Source organism: Electrona antarctica, assembly GCF_951216825.1.
Source record: "Electrona antarctica genome assembly, chromosome: 24".
Lineage (NCBI taxonomy): Eukaryota > Metazoa > Chordata > Actinopteri > Myctophiformes > Myctophidae > Electrona > Electrona antarctica.
Window position 1 is genome coordinate 18,591,612 of NC_136803.1, and position 20,774 is coordinate 18,612,385.

Consider the following 20,774-nt stretch of genomic DNA (forward strand, 5'->3'; position numbering starts at 1 on the left):
GAGACAGTGAAAGTCCTGGCATACTGGGCTACTACCAGTGTTCAGGCGGAGAGGGTGATGAGAGCCAGCTCTCTTTTACACTCTGTCAAAATGAATTATGCCTAAAGAAGTTGCAAAACGTTGCATTAAAAATACTCTTGTACCGAGCAAATATTGATACTCTTCTGACTCCATACATTGATGTCCACTGCATGGCCTACGCACCTGTGCATACGCCTGTTTTGTAGGTGTGCGAATGTTTTTTCCTACAGTATTCTGTTATTAAATTACAGTAAAATAGCTACAAATGCAAATTTGAACAAAGTGATCGTTTTCACATGGTATTTTATATTGCCTACAACATGTATTCCCCCTACAGTATCTCAACAAATGGTATATTCCAGGGGCGAGCAGCAGGCGCGCGATTTCAAGAGATTCTGTCAGGCAGACAGAGCGCATTGTGTTTACACTGTGTTGCCTGGCTAAAACCTAAAATGAAAAGGACCACGTCCACTACATCCCTTTTTTGAGTGGTGCAACCACTCCAAGGAACAGCAATGTCCGTCCTAACCTATGTGACTATGAGTACCAGTAGGGGCAAAAGTGGCGCTGTTGTGCCAGAAACAGAGAGAGAGAGATGCACTGTTGCCTGCTAATGAGAGCGAGAGAGAGAGAGGTGCAGGGGAAGAGGGGAGTTACACCACTCAGTTCACACAGGTGTGATTTTGTAATAAATTTGTGCACAGTATGAGCACAGGGTGATATAGGCTACATGTATGTCTATACGAGTATATCGTTGCTGTCGGGAGGAAACCACCTAACTCCATTTTTGAGGTTTTGGATTTTTTTGGGCACAAATCAGTGCTATTGAACACCGAATATTGGGGGGGGGGGGGGGGGGGGGCTAATGAATCTTGGTTAAATAGAAGTCAGTCAATTGTCAATCAGTCACACACACACACACACACACACACACACACACACACACACACACACACACACACACACACACACACACACCAGCAGTACTCTAGTCTAATTTCTCTCCAAAAGCCCTTGAATATGATTATGGATTACTGTCATACACAGATACACTTCATATCGCACAAACCATACCTGTAATTTTCATTTAGGGCCACAAGGGGGCCCCCTTGTGTGTGTATATATTTATTTTCCCTTTTTACCTCCTTCTTGATGAATTCCTGTTCTGTCTATAGAAGTGTCTATTTGTACGTCTCTAAATGTTTTGATGATTTGAACATGGTGGACCCTGTTGGAAACAAGTGTAATGCTTAATTGGGTCGTCCACTCACAGTTAACAGCCTTTGTATTGAGTTTGTGCTTGAAATGTACTGTAATTCTGCAAACTGTTAATAAATTCTTCAATCAATCAATCAATCAATGTGTTCCCCCCCCACACACACACACACACACACACAATTAAAACCGACCCTATCACAATTTAAAGCCTATTCGACCACAGTTCCAACTAGTACTAGTGGTGTTCAAATGTTTTATTTGCAACTGAGAGTGTACAAATGGCACCAAATTATATTAACCCGGAAAGGGTCCATTTGGTTCCATCATGTTCACTCTCAGAGTTACAGATATGTTATGGTCCTTCAGGGCTATCTCTTTATGTGTTCCTGGTAATATTAGTGTCTGCTCATTTTGTATGTCTGTGGCAAAAATAAAATGTTGACCAAAATGTCCACCACAACGTGATGATGATTTTGATGAATGATGACTGACCCTTGGGCCTGGTATTTGAAAAATTGCATTTAGACCGCTTGCCGCTAGAGGGCGACGGTTGGCAGTTGTCACCATAGATATATATCTATGGTTGTCACCTCCTTCAAACTCGGCCATAACCCGGAAGTAGTCAAGTGTCAACAAAACGTAAACACGTGTGTGGGGTGGAGGCATAAGCTGCATGGACACAGTGTGATTCTATAGTAGAGACCATAGACATATTAAAATGATATTTATACTGTAGCATATTATCTATTATTTACATGTACAGAGTATAAGGAGGATTTATTACCATGAAGTTCGCTTATAGGGTGAGTAACACGTTATACACAACTTTATAATGTTGAAAAAGTGACTGACATATTTACAAACACAATTGTACTGCATTACGAATGTTCTTTCTACTTTATGTAAACACCACTTCTTCACGATCGTTTATATCAGTGGTAGCCTAGCCCGTCTCCGGACCCCCCGGGTTGAGCTCCTTTGGACCTACATAAAGTCATCAAAATGTCAGAAACTTTAACGTAGGGTTCCGAAAGGAGTTAGTGGTAGCCTTGCTATGGACCAGAGCTACTAGCCTTAGCCCCTCTCGGGACCCCCGGTTGAGCTCGGGGGTCCCGAGAGGGGCTAGTGGTAGCCTAAGATTTAGACTCTCGTATGTATTCGTCGATTCTGACATTTTCAATCTAAATGTCAGAATCGATAAATACATCTACGAGAGTCTAAATTAATTTGATGAAATTTAGCCTCTGAAAGACCCAAAACTGAAGAATATTTGGTTATCGTTTATGTCCACAATTCCATGTTGTATTAGATAGATAACAGGCAAATGTTGATCAAAATAACAATTCTTCTACATTCTCTAATTGTGTAGACTGTAAATTAAGTATTGCAGATGCACTCTAACAATAATTTAACTCTTGGAGAGCGTAAAATGAAACCAAATGGACCTTTATGGGTTTCATGTTAGCCCAAGATTTAGACTCGTATTCGTCAGAATCGAAAAAAACCCTACGAGAGTCTAAATCTTGGGCTAGGTTTCATGTTACGCTCTCAGGATTTAAAGATCTATAAGTTGGTTACCAACTCTGTGGGGACCACCTGGCCCCCTCAGGGACCCCCAGACGACTGGTTTACATTATATACCTTGTTTATTTATACATGGTAGTTTGTATAAATCGTGTCCATTTTCTTTTAGTTTTGCTTTTTATAAATCGTGCTTAATTAGTTCTACATGACAGATGGTTTATATAAATCATGTTTGTTTCTTAATTCTTACATCATATGTATTAGTTTTCCAACCTGTATGGAGCGGTGTACCGCCAGGGGAACCTGAGTTTCTCCAAGGATGGAAACTCTGTGATCAGTCCAGTTGGAAACAGGATCACAGTGTTTGACCTGAAGAAGTGAGTGAATGAATGAATGCAATTTGCAACACTAGATTTTTTTAAATAATGGAATGAATCTAGAGTTGCATACCCTCAATTGACAGCCCATTGATCCAAATTGAATTTCCGATCTGCTTGTATTAAACAACGTTAAACTCACCAACATTGCAGCTGTCGGGGCAAGCTTGAATTATCCTCTTTCAATCTGCAAAGTGTTTGTTTCATAACAATCCACTGTAGACATGTTATGAGCTACAACAACACAAAAAATATCACGGCACAGAATTTATTTTCAGAAAGTAGTGCTTAACATTTCTACAGTGGATTTTTATGAAACAAACGCTTTGCAGATTGAAAGAGGATAATTCAAGCTTGCCCTACAGCTGCAATCTTGGTGTGTTTATAACGTCGTTAATACAAGCAGATCGGAAATGCAATTTGGATCAATGGGCTGTCAATGGAGGGTATTGCAACTCTAGATTCATCCCATTATAAAAAATCTAGTGTTTCAGCTATTTTCAAATAGCTGGGAAATGTATAGCTCCATATTAATGGAACCTTCTACCCCCGGATCGGGGTAGAGTGGCCTGCAGGATGGGTTCCCAGTTGGATCCCAGGCTCCCCCAGAAGTAAATTAGTGTTGAAGTGTTTTTGAGCAAGACTCTGAACCCCTAATTGCTCCTGATGTGCAGGTTGGTGCCTTGCATGGTTTCCTCCACCATCTGTGTGTGAATGGGTGTATGTAATGTAAAGCGCTTTGGCTAAAAGCGCTATATAAAATGCACCATTCACCATTCCTCCCTGTTCCCTCAGCAACACATCTGAAACGTTACCGGTGTCCACTAAGAAGAACATAGCGTGTGTGGGTCTCTCTCCCGATGGGAACCTGGCCATCTTGGTGGATGAAGGTAATCCATTGTTACCCACAAGGTTGAACTGAAAGTGAAAGAACCACACGCATGAATAAAATACTTAAGGCTAAACCTAGCCTTTATTTATGAGACCGGTTTAAACTTGGATCTAAACTTTACATGTTTTCCATAATTACCACCAGTCTCGGTCAGATGGATCCTTGCTAAAATTCACTTCACACGGTCCCTTTGGGGCCGAATTGCTTAAAATTTCTCTTAACACTAAGCCTGTAGTATAATTTGCAAGTATTTATGTGTGTGTGTGCGTCTCTCTGTGCGTGCGCGCGTGTGTGTATGTGTGTGTGTGTTACAGACGGTGCAGCGGTGTTGGTCAGTCTCATCACCCGGGCAGTCCTCCATCACTTTCACTTCCACAAGCCTGTCAACAGCATCCGCTTCTCACCCGATGGCAGGTAAACAGCATGCTCTGCTTTGACTGGACAGTCACAAGTAACAAATGCATCAATAATTGATCAGAGATTGCAATTGCTTTTGCATTATGATATATATGTAGACAACTTGCCTTCTCTGTGCCAAAACAAAAAGGTTAGAGGGTTAATGTGAATGGTTAAAGATGGGAGTGCCAGTGCTATTGAACTCGTGTCTTTTTTTTAAAGTTTAAGTTCAATTGTCTTGATTTATATTTCCCTATGTGTGATGTACAGGGAAAGAGGGTCTTAAAGCAGTGGTCTTAACTCAGTGGTTTTCAACCTGTGGTCTGGGAACCACCAGTGGTCCTTGAGGGGGTTCCAGGTGCTACCCGGCTAAATGATGAAGAGTTGCTAACCATATGGATCCTTATAGATCTTTAACTCTTGAGAGTGTAAAACATCAATACAGCATGGAATTGTGGACAAAATGGTATCCAACGACAACAAAATATTCTTTCGTTTTGGGTCTGAGAGGCTAAATGTCATCAATTGGTGGTCTGTGGCTCAAATGCCGAATAAAATGGACCTCAACATGAAAAAGGTTGTGTCCCCCGGATGCTGCGATAGAGAGAGTTGTTGAATATGTCCTTTTAGAAGCAGGGTCAACTCGGACTATTCGTGTTTCCCTCCCCAGGAAGTTTGTGGTGACCAAAGAGAACGTGGCGTTGATGTACCACGCTCCGGGGAAACATCGGGAGTTCAACGCCTTCGTGTTGGACAAGAGCTACTACGGCCCGTATGACGAGACCACCTGCATCGACTGGACAGACGACTCCAAGTGAGTAGTGTTGATTTTGTTGCCAAAAACTATGACACAAAATGTTCGTTGACTGCCTTTTTCCACCGACGAAAACTAATAAAAATTAGACTAAAATGTTAGGGAGGGAACTAGTGGAGAAGAGATCCGGTACAACTAAAAGACATTTTCTGCTTGGTTGCATGCTGAAAACAGCAGATCTACAAGCGCACAGTGCGTCGCAGCCTATTACGAATACGGGTTCAGTTCGACGTGAGAAAAATATGTGAAAATCACCGTCGTCCTGTTTTTCTTCCTCCAGGTGTTTCGTGGTGGGCAGCAAAGACATGTCCACGTGGGTGTTTGGTGCCGAGCGCTGGGTCAACCTCATCTACTACTCCCTGGGAGGACACAAGGATGTGGTGGTGGGCTGCTTCTTCGAGAAGGACAGTCTAGATGTGAGTGTCTGTCCTCTCTGATGTCTCTCTGTTTCTTTGAGAAGGACAGTCTAGATGTGAGTGTCTGTCATGTCTCTCTGTTTCTTTGAGAAGGACAGTCTAGATGTGAGTGTCTGTCCTCTCTGATGTCTCTCGGTTTCTTTGAGAAGGACAGTCTAGATGTGAGTGTCCTGCCCTCTCTCTGTCATGTCTCTCTGGGCTGATTTGCTTAATGTCACTCATTAATTGGAGGTCCACTCCTCATTCCCTCCTTTTCTTGTTGTAACCGACAGCTGTACACGGTGAGCCAGGACGGCAAGCTGTGCGTGTGGGAGAGTGACACGGAGCTGGACGGGCTGGTGCTGGGGAGGAGGAGGAGGAGGAAGCCTGCCTCTCAGCAGGAGAAGGGAGGAGAGGAGGACAGCGAGGAGGAGGAAGAGGAGAGGGATGAGGAGGACGGAGAACCCAGGGGGGAGGTCATCAGGGGGAAAGCCGAGGCCCCCAAAGACAGAGGGACGGTGCCCAACGTCCGCTACAAGCAGAAGAGCACGTAAGCTGCCGCCTTGCCTTGATTCATGCTTGATTTCACACAAGTTAAAAATGTATTAAAAAAAATCTTTTGAAAATACCTCCTATAAGCTTTGCTACAACCATTGTGAGCTTGTAGATCTGCTATTTTCAATTGGCCGAAACGCATACATTTACATATATGGCTGAAGAGGTTTGTGTGTTTTGTAATGTAATCAAAATCTACAACGTAACTAGTAAGTCAAGTTTTCATATAATTGTAGTGGAGTAAACGTATTGAACATTGTAAATACGGAAGAAAGTATTGTAAAGATACATAAAAATTGTACTTTAGTACAGTTACGTTACACTGGTGAAAATGAAGACGTATTTATGCCTGTCACAATTACCGGTATTACATAATCGCCTAATCGCAATTATTTGACATAATCACAATTATTTTTTGCATAATCGGCAATCTTTTCCACGTTGAAAAATGTCAGAAAAAAATAAAATAAATAGTTTATCGCAACTTAAATATGTAATTGTGTGACGTGACGTGTTTACCTCTTGTTCCTTCAGACATTTCTTCAACAAGGAGGGAGAGTTCAACAACCTGACGGCCGCCACCTTCCACAAGAGCACTCACATCCTGGTGACGGGCTTCGCTTCCGGAGTCTTCCACCTCCACGAGCTGCCCGACTTCAACCTCATCCACTCGCTCAGGTTAGTTAGGACTCCCATGTTCTCAGACTTATTTTATTCATGTGTGCATTTACAGTTACAATTAGCTGACACTAGCAACTTTGAATGGGTGAACAGCAGATGGTAATGTAGTGCCTTGCACAAGGGCAATACGACAGGAAATGTACCTGTAGTCGTGTTTGTACATTCATGGTTGGTTACTACTACCTCTAACACCCCGAACGCCTGGGGGTATTTAGGACCATTACATCAGGGCGCCCAGCGATTTGCAGCTACGGAGCACATTTCAAGGTGCACCAGGCGCCATCTTGGATGTAGCTAGATGTAGCCAAAACTCCCCTGAGGCGATCGACAACAACGGGAGGTATGATTACTTCTAACGCGACTAGCGACAGGACCGCGATGGGCCATCAAAAACATAATCTTTGGTTAGAATTGGACGGATTGATTTAGATCAAGAGTTATTCACGTTTTAAGATTTTCGATCTCATCCACTAAAATGGAGGGGGACCACTTTGGATGACGTCCCAAATGATTATTATTATTATCGATTGATTTTATTTTGTATTTTGACCCTGTTTTCTTTTTTAAATAACTGAAATGTATTTTTATATATATTATGCCCCTCCAGTATTTCTGACCAGAGAATTGCCACTGTGTCCATGAACTACTCCGGGGACTGGATTGGCTTTGGTTGTTCAGGTATGAATTAACTGTTTCTCCCTTTTGTTGTACAGTACAAAAACATGTGAATGATTTTCTTTAGTTTTTGTTGGAAACTGTGGGAGTTACTATGTTTTGTTGTTTTGTTCAGGAATGGGCCAGCTGCTGGTGTGAGAGTTACTAGACTAGTTACTAGACTAGTTACTAGACTAGTCTTAATGTTTTGTTGTTTTGTTCAGGAATGGGTCAGCTGCTGGTGTGAGAGTTACTAGACTAGTCTTAATGTTTTGTTGTTTTGCTCAGGAATGGGCCAGCTGCTGTTGTGAGAGTTACTAGACTAGTCTTAATGTTTTGTTGTTTTGTTCAGGAATGGGCCAGCTGCTGGTGTGGGAGTGGCAGAGTGAGTCGTACATCTTCAAGCAGCAGGGTCACTTCAACAACATGGCCTCTCTGGCGTACTCCCCCGACGGGCAGTACGTCGCCACGGGAGGGGACGACGGGAAGGTGAGCGCTCCGTTCCGTCCTGTCTGCTCGCTGCAGCTCTCTCTCTGTCGTCTTAATGAGTTCATTAAGACTCTTAAGCTTTATTGCAAAGTTATGGCATTTAGTTTGGCGGTGTGGCTCTGCTCATGTGATATTACAGATTAGCTGTGCAACAAGACACAGATTCTGATATGACAACCCCCCCAGAGCAGAGCCCAAGATAAAGACATTACATGACAACATAACTTCAAATGTATGCCATATACCAGTGGTTCCCAAAGTGTGGTCTGGGGACCCCTATGGGTCATTGAGGGAGTTCCAGGGAGTCCCCAGCTAAATGATAATTAGGAACCAAATGGACCCTTATGGGTCTGTAACTCAGAGAGTGAGAGTGAACCAAATGGACCCGTTAGGTTCCATTTGTACACTCTCAGAGTTAAATTAACTTTGATTTTACAATATACATTGGGGTCCCAGAGATAGAAATGCCATTAAATGGGGGTCCGTAGCCTAATTCAGGTCAAACCTGGGGGTCCTTGAAATGAAAATCGGTGAAAATCACTGCCAGAGCCGTAAAAAACTAAAAGTCTTCTTTTATGGGGCTTCCTTGGCATATATTTTCTATTGGGGGTCTGCGGGCTAATGAGTGTCGATTTGGGGGTCCTTGACATGAAAAAGTTTGGGAACCACTGCCATATACCACATGTAGATACATAAATCACTTATAATCACAGAATCGCCCATTACAGAACTAAATGCCGCAGGGAGGAGAGTGAACGCAGAATAGAGACTGTTTAAATGGACCGTCTGATGTACCGTGGCCGTGTGTGTTAGCTTGAAGCAAATGAGAAACAGACAGCGAATGGATGGGGGGTCCGGGGAGAGATGATTAGAAGTAGCCTCCTGCCTTCTAATGAACTATTGCTGCGCTGGATTCATTCAAAGACAAAAATGTATTCTTATGTATAAGTATGTTTGTCCAATGATAGAACTGTGGTGTGTGTGTGTGTGTGTGTGTGTGTGTGTGTGTGTGTGTGTGTGTGTGTGTGTGTGTGTGTGTGTGTGTGTGTGTGTGTGTGTGTGTGTGTGTGTGTGTGTGTGTGTGTGTGTGTGTGTGTGTGTGTGTGTGTGTGTGTGTGTGTGTGTGTGTGTGTGTGTGCCTGCGTGCGTGCAGGTGAAGGTGTGGAACACCAACAGCGGCCTGTGCTTCGTCACCTTCATGGAGCACACCAGCAGCATCAGCCACGTCACCTTCACCTCCTCCGGCTTCGTCATCGTCAGCGCCTCGCTGGACGGCACGGTCCGCGCCTACGACCTGCACAGGTCAGTGACGTCATGTTGTTGACAACATCAGACAAAAAGTTTTGAAATATGCAGAAAGTTGTCAAATATGCGTTATATAATGTGTGGGCTTTTATGGGAATTTATGCTGTGAAATATGCGGGACGTTTGCACGATTATGCGCCCTTTTTAGAAAAGAAATACAAAGTACCCCTGCATAATCTGCGCCATTTGGCTGATTATGCGGTAAATTATGCGATCTCATAAATGCATTTTTCTGGAAGGTCTAGACATTTATGTGTGTGTGTGTGTGTGTGTGTGTGTGCGGATGTGTCTGCACAGGTACCGAAACTTCCGCACGTTCACGTCGCCGCGGCCGGCTCAGTTCTCGTGCCTGGCGGTGGACGTGAGCGGAGAGCTGGTGAGCGCCGGATCCCAGGACTCCTTCGAGATCTTCCTCTGGTCCATGCAGACAGGACGGCTGCTGGAGGTACAAAGAAAAAACGCGCTGAGCTTGTAGATCGGCTTGTAGATTTCAGGGTATTAATTACGAATATAATACAGAGGTTAAGAGGTTTCTGCCCGACAGACATTATATGCACCCGCTTCGAATGTCATCAATCGATAATCACTAGTAGGTTACTTATCAAGATGATCTTATCCACCTACTGCATGTATACTGAGAGCCTACTGGCTGCTATTAGGAGACACAGGTGTGAAACTGACTTACATGGCCGGTTAAGACTGATATGAGGTTAGGGGACTTATGTGGCCGGTTAAGACTGATATGAGGTTAGGGGACTTATGTGGCCGGTTAAGACTGATAGGAGGTTAGGGGACTTATGTGACCGGTTAAGACTGATATGAGGTTAGGGGACTTATGTGGCCGGTTAAGAGTGATATGAGGTTAGGGGACTTATGTGGCCGGTTAAGACTGATAGGAGGTTAGGGGACTTACGTGGCCGGTTAAGACTGATATGAGGTTAGGGGACTTACGTGGCCGGTTAAGACTGATATGAGGTTAGGGGACTTAGACTTATGTGGCCGGTTAAGACTGATATGAGGTTAGGGGACTTATGTGGCCGGTTAAGACTGATATGAGGTTAGGGGACTTATGTGGCCGGTTAAGACTGATATGAGGTTAGGGAACGTATGTGGCCAGTTAAGACTGATATGAGGTTAGGGGACTTATGTGGCCGGTTAAGACTGATATGAGGTTAGGGGACTTATGTGGCCGGTTAAGACTGATATGAGGTTAGGGAACTTATGTGGCCGGTTAAGACTGATATGAGGTTAGGGGACTTATGTGTCCGGTTAAGACTGATATGAGGTTAGGGGACTTATGTGGCCGGTTAAGACTGATATGAGGTTAGGGGACTTATGTGGCCGGTTAAGAGTGATATGAGGTTAGGGGACTTATGTGGCCGGTTAAGACTGATATGAGGTTAGGGGACTTATGTGGCCGGTTAAGACTGATATGAGGTTAGGGGACTTATGTGGCCGGTTAAGACTGATAGGAGGTTAGGGGACTTATGTGGCCGGTTAAGACTGATATGAGGTTAGGGGACTTATGTGGCCGGTTAAGACTGATATGAGGTTAGGGGACTTATGTGGCTGGTTAAGACTGATATGAGGTTAGGGGACTTAATATGTGGCCGGTTAAGACTGATATGAGGTTGGGGAACTTATGTGGCCGGTTAAGACTGATATGAGGTTATGGGACTTACGTGGGGGGTTAAGACTGATATGAGGTCATGGGACTTACGTGGGGGGTTAAGACTGATATGAGGTCATGGGACTTATGTGGCCGGTTAAGACTGATATGAGGTCATGGGACTTACGTGGGCGGTTAAGAGTGAGGTTAGGGTCGGACGTCTCTGTGTTTCCTAATCGCAGCCAGTAGGCTCCAGCATACATGCAGTAGGTCGATAAGAACGTCTTGATTGATAGAATACTTTATTGGCAATTAAAAATTACAAAAGTGTCATCAATTTAGACTATACACAAAAAAGACGTAGCTTATTTCCATTGTGGACCACCTAAATAAGTGATAAGTAACCTACTACTGGTGATTATTATCGGTTGATTTTCATTCGAAGCCGCTATTATATGCAATGTGGCCCTCTGGAGTGAGTGTTGAAATACAGTATAGTGGCCCTCTCTTATGTTTAAAGTTACCCACCCCTCTACTGTGTAGGTCCTGGCGGGCCACGAGGGGCCGGTGAGCAGCCTCTGCTTCAGCCCCGTCCAGTCCGTACTGGCCAGCGCGTCCTGGGACAGGACTGTCCAACTGTGGGACATGAAGGACAGCTGGCAGGCCAAGGAGACACTGAAGCTCGCCGCGGACTGTACGTTTAATAATAATAATAATACACTTTATTTATAGAGCACCTTTCATGACACGAGTGCAGCGCAAAGTGCTTTACAGAAAAAATACAAAAAAGGACTAAGCATATCGAACAACATAAAAGTCAAGTTCACAGTCAAAATACATAAAGTACTAAAAACAACAACAACAGCAAAAACAGAGCAAGGTCAGTGGAGAGCAAAAACAAAGGCAAAAAATTACAGAGGCATTAAAAATAGGCAATAACGGAGAGATAAGAAGAGTAAAAAAGCTCAGCCAAATGCAAGAGTAAAAAAGTAGGTCTAAAGGTTTCCACACATCGCGAATCGGATGCGAATTCGGATTTTTAGCGGCGTTTCTCCATCGGTTTTCCGAAAAACACGGCCGGTGTACAACCACCTTTAAGCTGTGTTTTAAAAATGCCAAGTGAGGGTGCAAGTCTAAGGTGGATTGGGAGTTTAGTTTATTTACATGTTTATTACGGACGGGGCGGGACGTATAGAGCAGTGGTTCCCAAACTTTTTCATGTCAAGGACCCCTAAATTTACACTAATTAGCCCAGTGGACCCCCGTTTGAAAAGATATGCCAGGGACCCCCATAATAGAAGATGTGTACGGGTGATTCTCAACCCGTTTAATTTCAAGGACCCCCAGTTTGACATGCATATTAGTCTACGGACCCCCATTTAATGGCTTTTCTATCTCTGGGACCCCCAATTTATATGTACAATCGATGTTAATTTAACTCTTGAGAGTGTACAAATCCCTTTGGTTCCATGTGTACCGCCGTAGTCTGAAAACCCACCTTTTCATACTCCATCATGGCCCATAGCACTTACCCTACCCCCTTAGACAGCACTTTCTAGACCTAGATAGCATTTGAAAGTTGAAACAGACTTATAGCATGTCATGTAGACAGCACAATAATTGCATTGTATGTAGTCATAGCACGTCATAGTATATATGTACAGCATAGTATAGTATATATGTATAGTTGATATATATAGTGTCATTATATAGATATGTTCTAGTTACGTTCTTAGCTTACGCATGTTTCTTGATAAATGCTTTTTATATATGTGATGTATTCCCATGCTTTTTTGTTCTTGCTTAATGTAAGTCGCTCTGGATTAAGAGCGTCTGCTAAATGCCTAAATTGTACACTCACAGAGTTACAGAACCATAAGTTCTTTTGGTTTAACATTGTTTAAAGCAATCAGATAGGACAAGGCCAGAAAGTATTTTTTTTGCCACTCAGTAGGCGTTCCCGCATAACCTCCGGGTATGATGATGATGTCACGTGCATACCTTCTATTATTGAACACTACACATACAATGCAGTGTTAATGTTCCGGGTTTAGCAAGGATGCTCATTTCCATCCATAGTCCCCGGACAGAAAACACGAGGCAACAAAACAACAAGGGGGTAGAAACGAGAGAATGAAACAACAGAAACATCAAAATGTACTTAGAAATCAAAATTTGCCTGATCCACATCAACCCTGTTTGTCTGTGGTTCTCTGCTGCTCCAGGCCTGGCGGTGACGTACCGTCCCGACGGCCAGGAGTTGGCCGTGGCAGCCCTGAACGGTGAGATCACCTTCTGGAACCCTCACACCGCCACGCAGACCGCCAGCGTGTCCGGACGCCACGACCTGGAGACGGGCCGCAAGGACACCGACAAGGTCTCCGCCAAGCAGTCCGCCAAGGGCAAGTAAGTTGGGTCCGCCATCTAAAACCAATAGACTGCGCACATCAGGGACGTGCACACATAGACATCAAAGGGGGCTTCAGCCCCTGCCCTTTTACCCGTCTGTAAAACAACTGCCCTCTCCTCCAGACCACGAATGCAGCATTTACTAATGGTGAAAGAAATGCAAAATGCCACTCTTTTTCCATGCCGGAAGGCAGCGTTCAGGAGAATTGCCTTTTTTCCTTAGTCTCCTGAACTTGAACGCATCATTTTGCGTTGGACAAATTAGTTTTTTCGGAATTCATGTCGTATACACCGCATCTCCACTAGCTAAAGAGTGCTGGGTGGTGCCCTGAAAATAGCTGAAAATAGCTGATCTACAAGCTCTCAACGTGTCGCGCTGCGACGCGTTGTGGGCTTGTAGATCTGCTATTTTCGTTATTTTTGTCCAAAAGTGCCCTTTTACGGGATTTCAGCCCCTGCCTGATGTGCTGGGTTGGAAAGTGACATCAGAAAAAGAATAATGAACCGCACCGCTAATCTGCTCCAATATAATTTATTGACAACGTTTTGAGCCAAGGCTCTTCATCCGAACGAGGGCGGGCGCTCAGATCGGTGAACCAATAGGATCCGCCGCCTGTTTTCGCCCGGCACCCGCCCCCTCTAGACCAGAAATCACACAGGCTGGGGGGGCAGGCTAGCCGCCATCCAGAAAATGTTGGTTTACTTTAGAAGAAGGTAGGAGGTATTTTTAACCGTTTCCGTCCGTAGGACGTCGCCCTAGGGGGTCCTAGGGTTCCCAATCGACACATACATACGATGTCCTCACTCCTCAGACATCCTAGCGCATCCTCAATGATACGGGGCGAGATAATAATACAAAACAACGATTGTTTCCGGGTCATGGGTTTCCGAGTAAAAGCGGCCATGTCTTTCCGGCACTCCAGAGCTCCTATTTTGAAGGACTTCCGGCACTGATTGTGTTAAGATAATTTTGTGTGCATGTGTTTTCCAGGTCTTTCTCGGCACTGTGCTATTCAGCGGACGGTGAGTCCATGTTGGCCGGAGGTCAGTCCAAGTTCGTCTGCATCTACAACATCAGAGAGCAGATGCTGCTGAAGAAGTTTGAGATCTCCTGCAACCTGTCGTTTGATGCCATGGAGGTACGGGAAGAATAACGATAATGTCATGTTATATTTAAGAGAAAAACGTATGCAAAAGACTATGACTAAAACTAAAGCAAGATTTTGCTGTCCAAATCAACACTGGCTCCTTCCCGTCTGTCCGCAGGAATTCCTGGACCGGAGGAAGATGACGGAGTTCGGCAGCCTGGCCCTGGTGGACGAAGGGACGGGAGACGGGGACGGTGTCCATCTGAGCCTGCCGGGAGTCAGGAGAGGTATACGCTCCATCCATCCATCCATCCATCCATCCATCCTCCCCCATAGACCACCACCAGTTTTCATTTTGATAGCAAATAGTCTTGCGTATCTCTCTGATCTAACTTTTTTGTAATGTTTATTTATTTTTTATTTATTTTGGCTTTCACCTTTATTTTATATTTGTATAGAGGGACAGACAGTAGGCTGACAGGAAATGGGGAGAGAGATGGGGGAATGATATGCAGTAAAGGCCGTCGGGATTGGGAGTCGAACCCGCGGCACACTGCCAGACTTGGACTACCGGCCAAGGTGCCTGGACGACCGCTAAACTTTGTTTATTGGGTTTGGGTTTTTTTTTTGCACATCAACGTTCATTTGCTAATCACACAGAATGACAAGACTTTCCCCTCCCTGTCAGGATGTAGTGAGCACTGAGCAGCCGGCTGTCTGTATTCATGTGTCTCCTCAACAGGTGATATGAGCTCTGTATGTATTCATGTGTCTCCTCCTCAACAGGTGATATGATGAGCTCTGTATGTATTCATGTGTCTCCTCCTCAACAGGTGATATGATGAGCTCTGTATGTATTCATGTGTCTCCTCCTCAACAGGTGATATGATGAGCTCTGTATGTATTCATGTGTCTCCTCCTCAACAGGTGATATGATGAGCTCTGTATGTATTCATGCGTCTCCTCCTCAACAGGTGATATGATGAGCTCTATGTATTCATGTGTCTCCTCCTAACAGGTGATATGAGCTCTGTATGTATTCATGCGTCTCCTCCTAACAGGTGATATGAGCTCTGTATGTATTCATGTGTCTCCTCCTCAACAGGTGATATGATGAGCTCTGTATGTATTCATGTGTCTCCTCCTCAACAGGTGATATGATGAGCTCTGTATGTATTCATGTGTCTCCTCCTCAACAGGTGATATGATGAGCTCTGTATGTATTCATGTGTCTCCTCCTCAACAGGTGATATGATGAGCTCTGTATGTATTCATGTGTCTCCTCCTCAACAGGTGATATGATGAGCTCTGTATGTATGCATGTGTCTCCTCCTCAACAGGTGATATGAGCTCTGTATGTATTCATGTGTCTCCTCCTCAACAGGTGATATGAGCTCTGTATGTATTCATGTGTCTCCTCCTCAACAGGTGATATGAGCTCTGTGTATGTATTAATGTGTCTCCTCCTCAACAGGTGATATGAGCTCTCGCCACTTCAAGCCAGAAATCCGAGTCACGTCGCTGCGGTTCTCTCCCACCGGTAGGTATCTCTACGGTCCCGTGTGTGTGTGTGTGTGTGTGTGTGTGTGTGTGTGTGTGTGTGTGTGTGTGTGTGTGTGTGTGTGTGTGTGTGTGTGTGTGTGTGTGTGTGTGTGTGTGTGTGTGTGTGTGTGTGTGTGTGTGTGTGTGTGTGTGTGTGTGTGTGTGTGTGTGTGTGTGTGTGTGTGTGTGTGTGTGTGCGCTATACCAGTGGTTTTCAACCTTTTTCATATCAAGGACCATGATTATATATTTGGTATTTGAGCCACGGACCACCATTTCATGAGATTTAGCCTCTCCTCCGACCCCAAACTAAACAATATTTTGTTGTCGGTGGATAAGATTTTGTCCACAATTCTTTCCAAATTGATGTTGGTAGCATAGGAGAGGCAACACATAATTCTTCTACGTTCTCTAATTGTGTAGACTTCTTGTAAGTAATGCAGATGTTTTAACAATTGTTTAACTCATGAGTGTAAATAGACCCTTGCGGGTCCTTTTGGTTTCATTTTACACTCAAGAGTTAAAGATCTATAGAGCTCCATTTGGTTACCAACTCTCTATCATTTAACTGGGGACCACCTGGAACCCCCTCAAGGACCACTGGTGGTCTCCGGACCACTGGTTGAAAACCACCGTGTTATACAAATAAAATGGCCTTGCCTTGTGTAATAAATAACTCTCACACTCAACCGTCCACCACACCTAAACCCACCCCCCTCCCCCTTCCTTCCCTTCCCCCGGCAGGCCGCAGTTGGGCGGCCACCACCACCGAGGGCCTGCTGGTCTACTCCCTGGACGGGACGCTGACCTTCGACCCCTACGACCTGGACCTGGACGTGACGCCGGCCAGCGTGCGCAGGCAGCTGCGCAGGCAGGAGTGGGCGTCGGCCATCGTGCTGGCCTTCCGCCTCAACGAGGCCGCCCTCATCCAGGAGGTGCTGGAGGCGGTGCCTCATCAGCAGAGTGAGTGACACCTGGCGTCGTTATGGACACACACACAGTATTATAGACACACACTACACACACACACACACACACACACACAGTCTCCCCCACCTTGGTAGCCACAGAAATGTCTCTGCTTTTGCATGTGATGTGAACTTTTCATTTCATTTTATTCCTCATAAAAGATGCCATTGCCTGCATGGCCATGTATGTCAAATTGTCATTGTAGCGGTATTCTTTCTGTATATCAGCAAAATGTAGATTTTTATGTTAAACATTGAGGAAAATTTCTGTCTGTCTGTCTGTCTGTCTGTCTGTCTGTCTGTCTGTCTGTCTGTCTGTCTGTCTGTCTGTCTGTCTGTCTGTGTGTGTGTGTGTGTGTGTGTGTGTGTGTACAACGTGTGTGTTAGTTACCGTGGTGGGCGGCTCCCTCCCTGACGTGTACATTGAGAAGCTGCTGGCGTTCGTGGCGGGCTCCCTGGAGAGGTCCAGTCACCTGCAGTTCTACCTGAGCTGGGCCCAGAGCCTGCTGCTCCTCCACGGGCAGAAACTCAAGAACCGGTGAGGAAGGAAAAACTACTCGCATTGTTGAGGGCCTATGCCCAGCTTTCACCCCATAGCGATGATTTGATAGAGCACCGAAGTCCTGACGTCACTCGCTCGTCCCTTCGATTCCCCTGGTTCACGGAAGTAATTTCTCTGTGGAGAATAACATGGGCTCATCTTAAAATCATTTCATATAAACATTGTGGTCCAAAAATAAACAAGCTGTCTCTGCGTTATTGTCAGGGAGGTGTCTGTATCGTTTTCGACAGTCAGTCACTCATATATGATACAGTCTGTTTGTAGCGAAAATGTAACTAATTCAGTAGCAGTAACAATAGCGTTTTCTCTCAGTCAGTTGATTCTTCATATCCATATGAGTGAACCGGCCTGGATGATTTGTTTATTTTTCAAACACAGTTCTTATATGAGGTGATCTAAAATCCCTCTATGGGGATTACAATGCAAATAAAAAGTACACGGACCTGTGGATTTGCGCCCTCTACCGAGCCCTATTGAGCTGAGCAAAGTACATATTGAAAATAAAAGTGAAGATGCCAAAATGATTGGCCCGGAATGACATTTGTAGGATGATTTGATTGGCTGAGCACGGAATGTGGTGTATGATGATGTATGATGATAAGAGCGCCCCTCACTTGTGAACACAAACATTGGCTTGTGATTGGCCGATCACCCCATAGCGATGATTTGATTGGCTGAGCAATTCAGGGTACATTTTTGTCTCGTATAACACACCTGAGTCAAATCAGAAGAACTTGTCCGCCCTTTTCAAAAAGTGTTCTTGTCATTCTCCAGATGTGGAGCGTTGCTGCCGACCATCCAGTCCCTACAGAAGAGCCTCCAGAGGCATTTTGAAAGTCTGTCTAAGCTGTAAGTCTCTATTTATTTTCAATGCATTTGTTATTTTATTTGCACATTTAAAAACAACACATTTGTTTCAACAGCATATTAGCGACAGTCACTTCCAGAATGAGTGCAACTGCTAGTTGTAAAAATCACACCCGTGTGAACTGAGTGGTGTAAGGTCTTATATAGACTGATCAGCTGTGGTCTGACGTAATGTCTGACGTAATGAAATCACACCCGTGTGAACTGGGTGACCATAGCAACCATGCTCATTTCTTGGTACGAACAGACAGACAGACAAACTAACAAATCCAGTTGTAGGAGTGGTTTACACCACTCAAAAAGGTAGCATTTATTGTTCTTCATGAATAGACTATAATATAGACTAGAGGGTATACGCATGCATAAAATGAGAGGCAAATCGAGTTGAGTTGAGTTTAACGTTGTTTAATGCAATAAATGGTGCATACATTATTATATATATTTTTTCCCACTCAGTAGGCATTAGGCATGCCTGCATAACTCCCGGGTAGGATGATGTTGTCACGTGCATACCCTCTATTATGAACACGGAATGCATTTGCCCGTTGGGGAACCTGAAAGCAAACTCCACTAGCCCAAACGTTTCATTTACTTGCCACAGGCAGTCAGGGCAGTGGCGTTTCCAGGAATTGCATTTTGGACAGGCAAGATGTGTCGAACACAGGTCCGAACACACTGCTGTGGTCATTTTGAAGCATGTTGTGTTTTTATGTGCTCTAAAGTTCCCAGTCACCACGACTCATTTCAGTCTTTTGGATTCCATAAAAGCCTGCATGTCTTCCTTGAAAGCATCGTGCACCAAAATTGGCCAGATCTACAAGATCACAACACGTGCGGCACATTGTGAGCTTTATCTGAAGATTAGGTTATTAAAAAATTAATGGTCTCGGAAATGTCCTAAAAGCAAAGCTTAACCCATTCAGGACGGGAACCCCTTTTGGTGTTTTAAGCATTTATTTTATACTTTAGCTATTGAAAAATCGTCAATGTGGCATAAATCTTTGCTTCTGGGGGATCCCTGGATCAACATATTTTCAGATGGGGGTCCGCGGCCAAATAAAAATCATTCTGGGGGTCCTTGACATGAAAAAGGTTGAGCACCACTAACATAGAAACATAGGTTTTTCAGAAAACTGTTAGGATTTAGAAGCATTTCTTTTTAGAATCGGCCTCATGGTCTACATACCTAAAATCTGTGATTTCTCCGCAACATAGGTTTAGAACCATAACACCTAGACAGCATCAACAAACCTTCAGTCATTATATTTATTTTTTTGCTTTATTCCATGCAGATGTGACTGGAACATGTACACCATGCGCTACGCCGTGGCTTTGTCCAAACAACGGGGGCTGAAGAGGAGAACGGAGGAGGAAGAGGAGGACGACGAGGAGGAGGATGACGATGGATTCGTCGAGGATTCGTCGGACCGGATGAGCGAAGTGTCTTTGGGGGAGATGGTCTTGTAGGCCTGGCCCCGCATGCATGCTGACCTGACAGCATCCACTCTCATTCCATCGAGACGACACGGGATATCACCTTGAAGAATGCGTTGTCATTAATGCTGGACTGTCAGGCGTATTTCTTTGTATTCCAGTAAAAGAACATTGTGAACATTTTTTAAATAAATTCTTTGTATTGCTAAAGTCTTTGTATTGCTGATTTAATATTTACACTGCATCTGTATTCTTAGTTTTTTTCTTCTTCTTCCGAGGGATATGTTGCACGGTAACCTTGTTATGTTGTACCATTGACTCTCTCTATCCCAGTGGTTTTCAACCAGTGGTCCGGGGACCACCACTGGTCCTTGAGGGGGTTCCAGGTGGTCCACAGCTAAATGATGGAGAGTTTTAAGCAAATGGACCCTTATTAGATCTTTAACTTTTGAGAGTGTAAAATGAAACCAAGTCCATTTGGTTTCTTTTTACGCTCTCAAGTTAAATCATTGTTAAACATCTGCATTACTTAATTGACATTAAGTCTACATAATTAGAGAACGGAATTGTGGACAAAATCCTATCCAACGATAACAAAATGATCCAGTTTTGGGTCATTAAGTCTAAATCTCATCAAATGGTGGTCCGTGGCTGAAATGCTGAAAAAATAATGGGCCTCGATATGAAAATGTTTGAAAACCACTGCTCTATCCTAACAAAGTAGCTTTGAGAGTGTCTGTTTGGGAAACGTAAGGTTCCCGGTTCAATCCCTGGGTCCTTCTGGCTTAGTATTGAGGTGACCCTTGAGCAAGACACTGCTCCCCAACGGTACACTGTTCAATGCTTTGATTGATTGATTACTTTATTGGCAGAAATGTAAACGGTACAGAGTAGTAGTGTAGGCTATACGGTTGGTGGCAGCGGTGTGTATGGGTAACCTCTACAAGTATGTTCCCGGGCGGCACAGACCTTAA

At 44.3% G+C, this 20,774-nt stretch overlaps 1 protein-coding gene across 1 annotated transcript; it reads left to right on the plus strand.

Annotated features, from left to right (window-relative positions):
* The first annotated feature begins 1,856 nt into the window (after nt 1–1,856).
* Nucleotides 1,857–20,004, plus strand: pwp2h (PWP2 small subunit processome component). The gene is made up of 21 exons (XM_079495053.1): nt 1,857–2,042; nt 3,028–3,140; nt 3,936–4,030; nt 4,347–4,446; nt 5,099–5,242; nt 5,523–5,658; nt 5,931–6,187; nt 6,727–6,870; nt 7,481–7,551; nt 7,880–8,016; nt 9,170–9,318; nt 9,619–9,766; nt 11,474–11,624; nt 13,156–13,336; nt 14,331–14,478; nt 14,606–14,714; nt 15,902–15,967; nt 16,714–16,932; nt 17,325–17,475; nt 18,274–18,348; nt 19,659–20,004. The coding sequence occupies exons 1-21, from the start codon at nt 2,025–2,027 to the stop codon at nt 19,831–19,833; spliced, it is 2,787 nt and encodes a 928-aa protein (XP_079351179.1). The 5' UTR covers nt 1,857–2,024; the 3' UTR covers nt 19,834–20,004.
* Nucleotides 20,005–20,774: the final 770 nt, after the last annotated feature.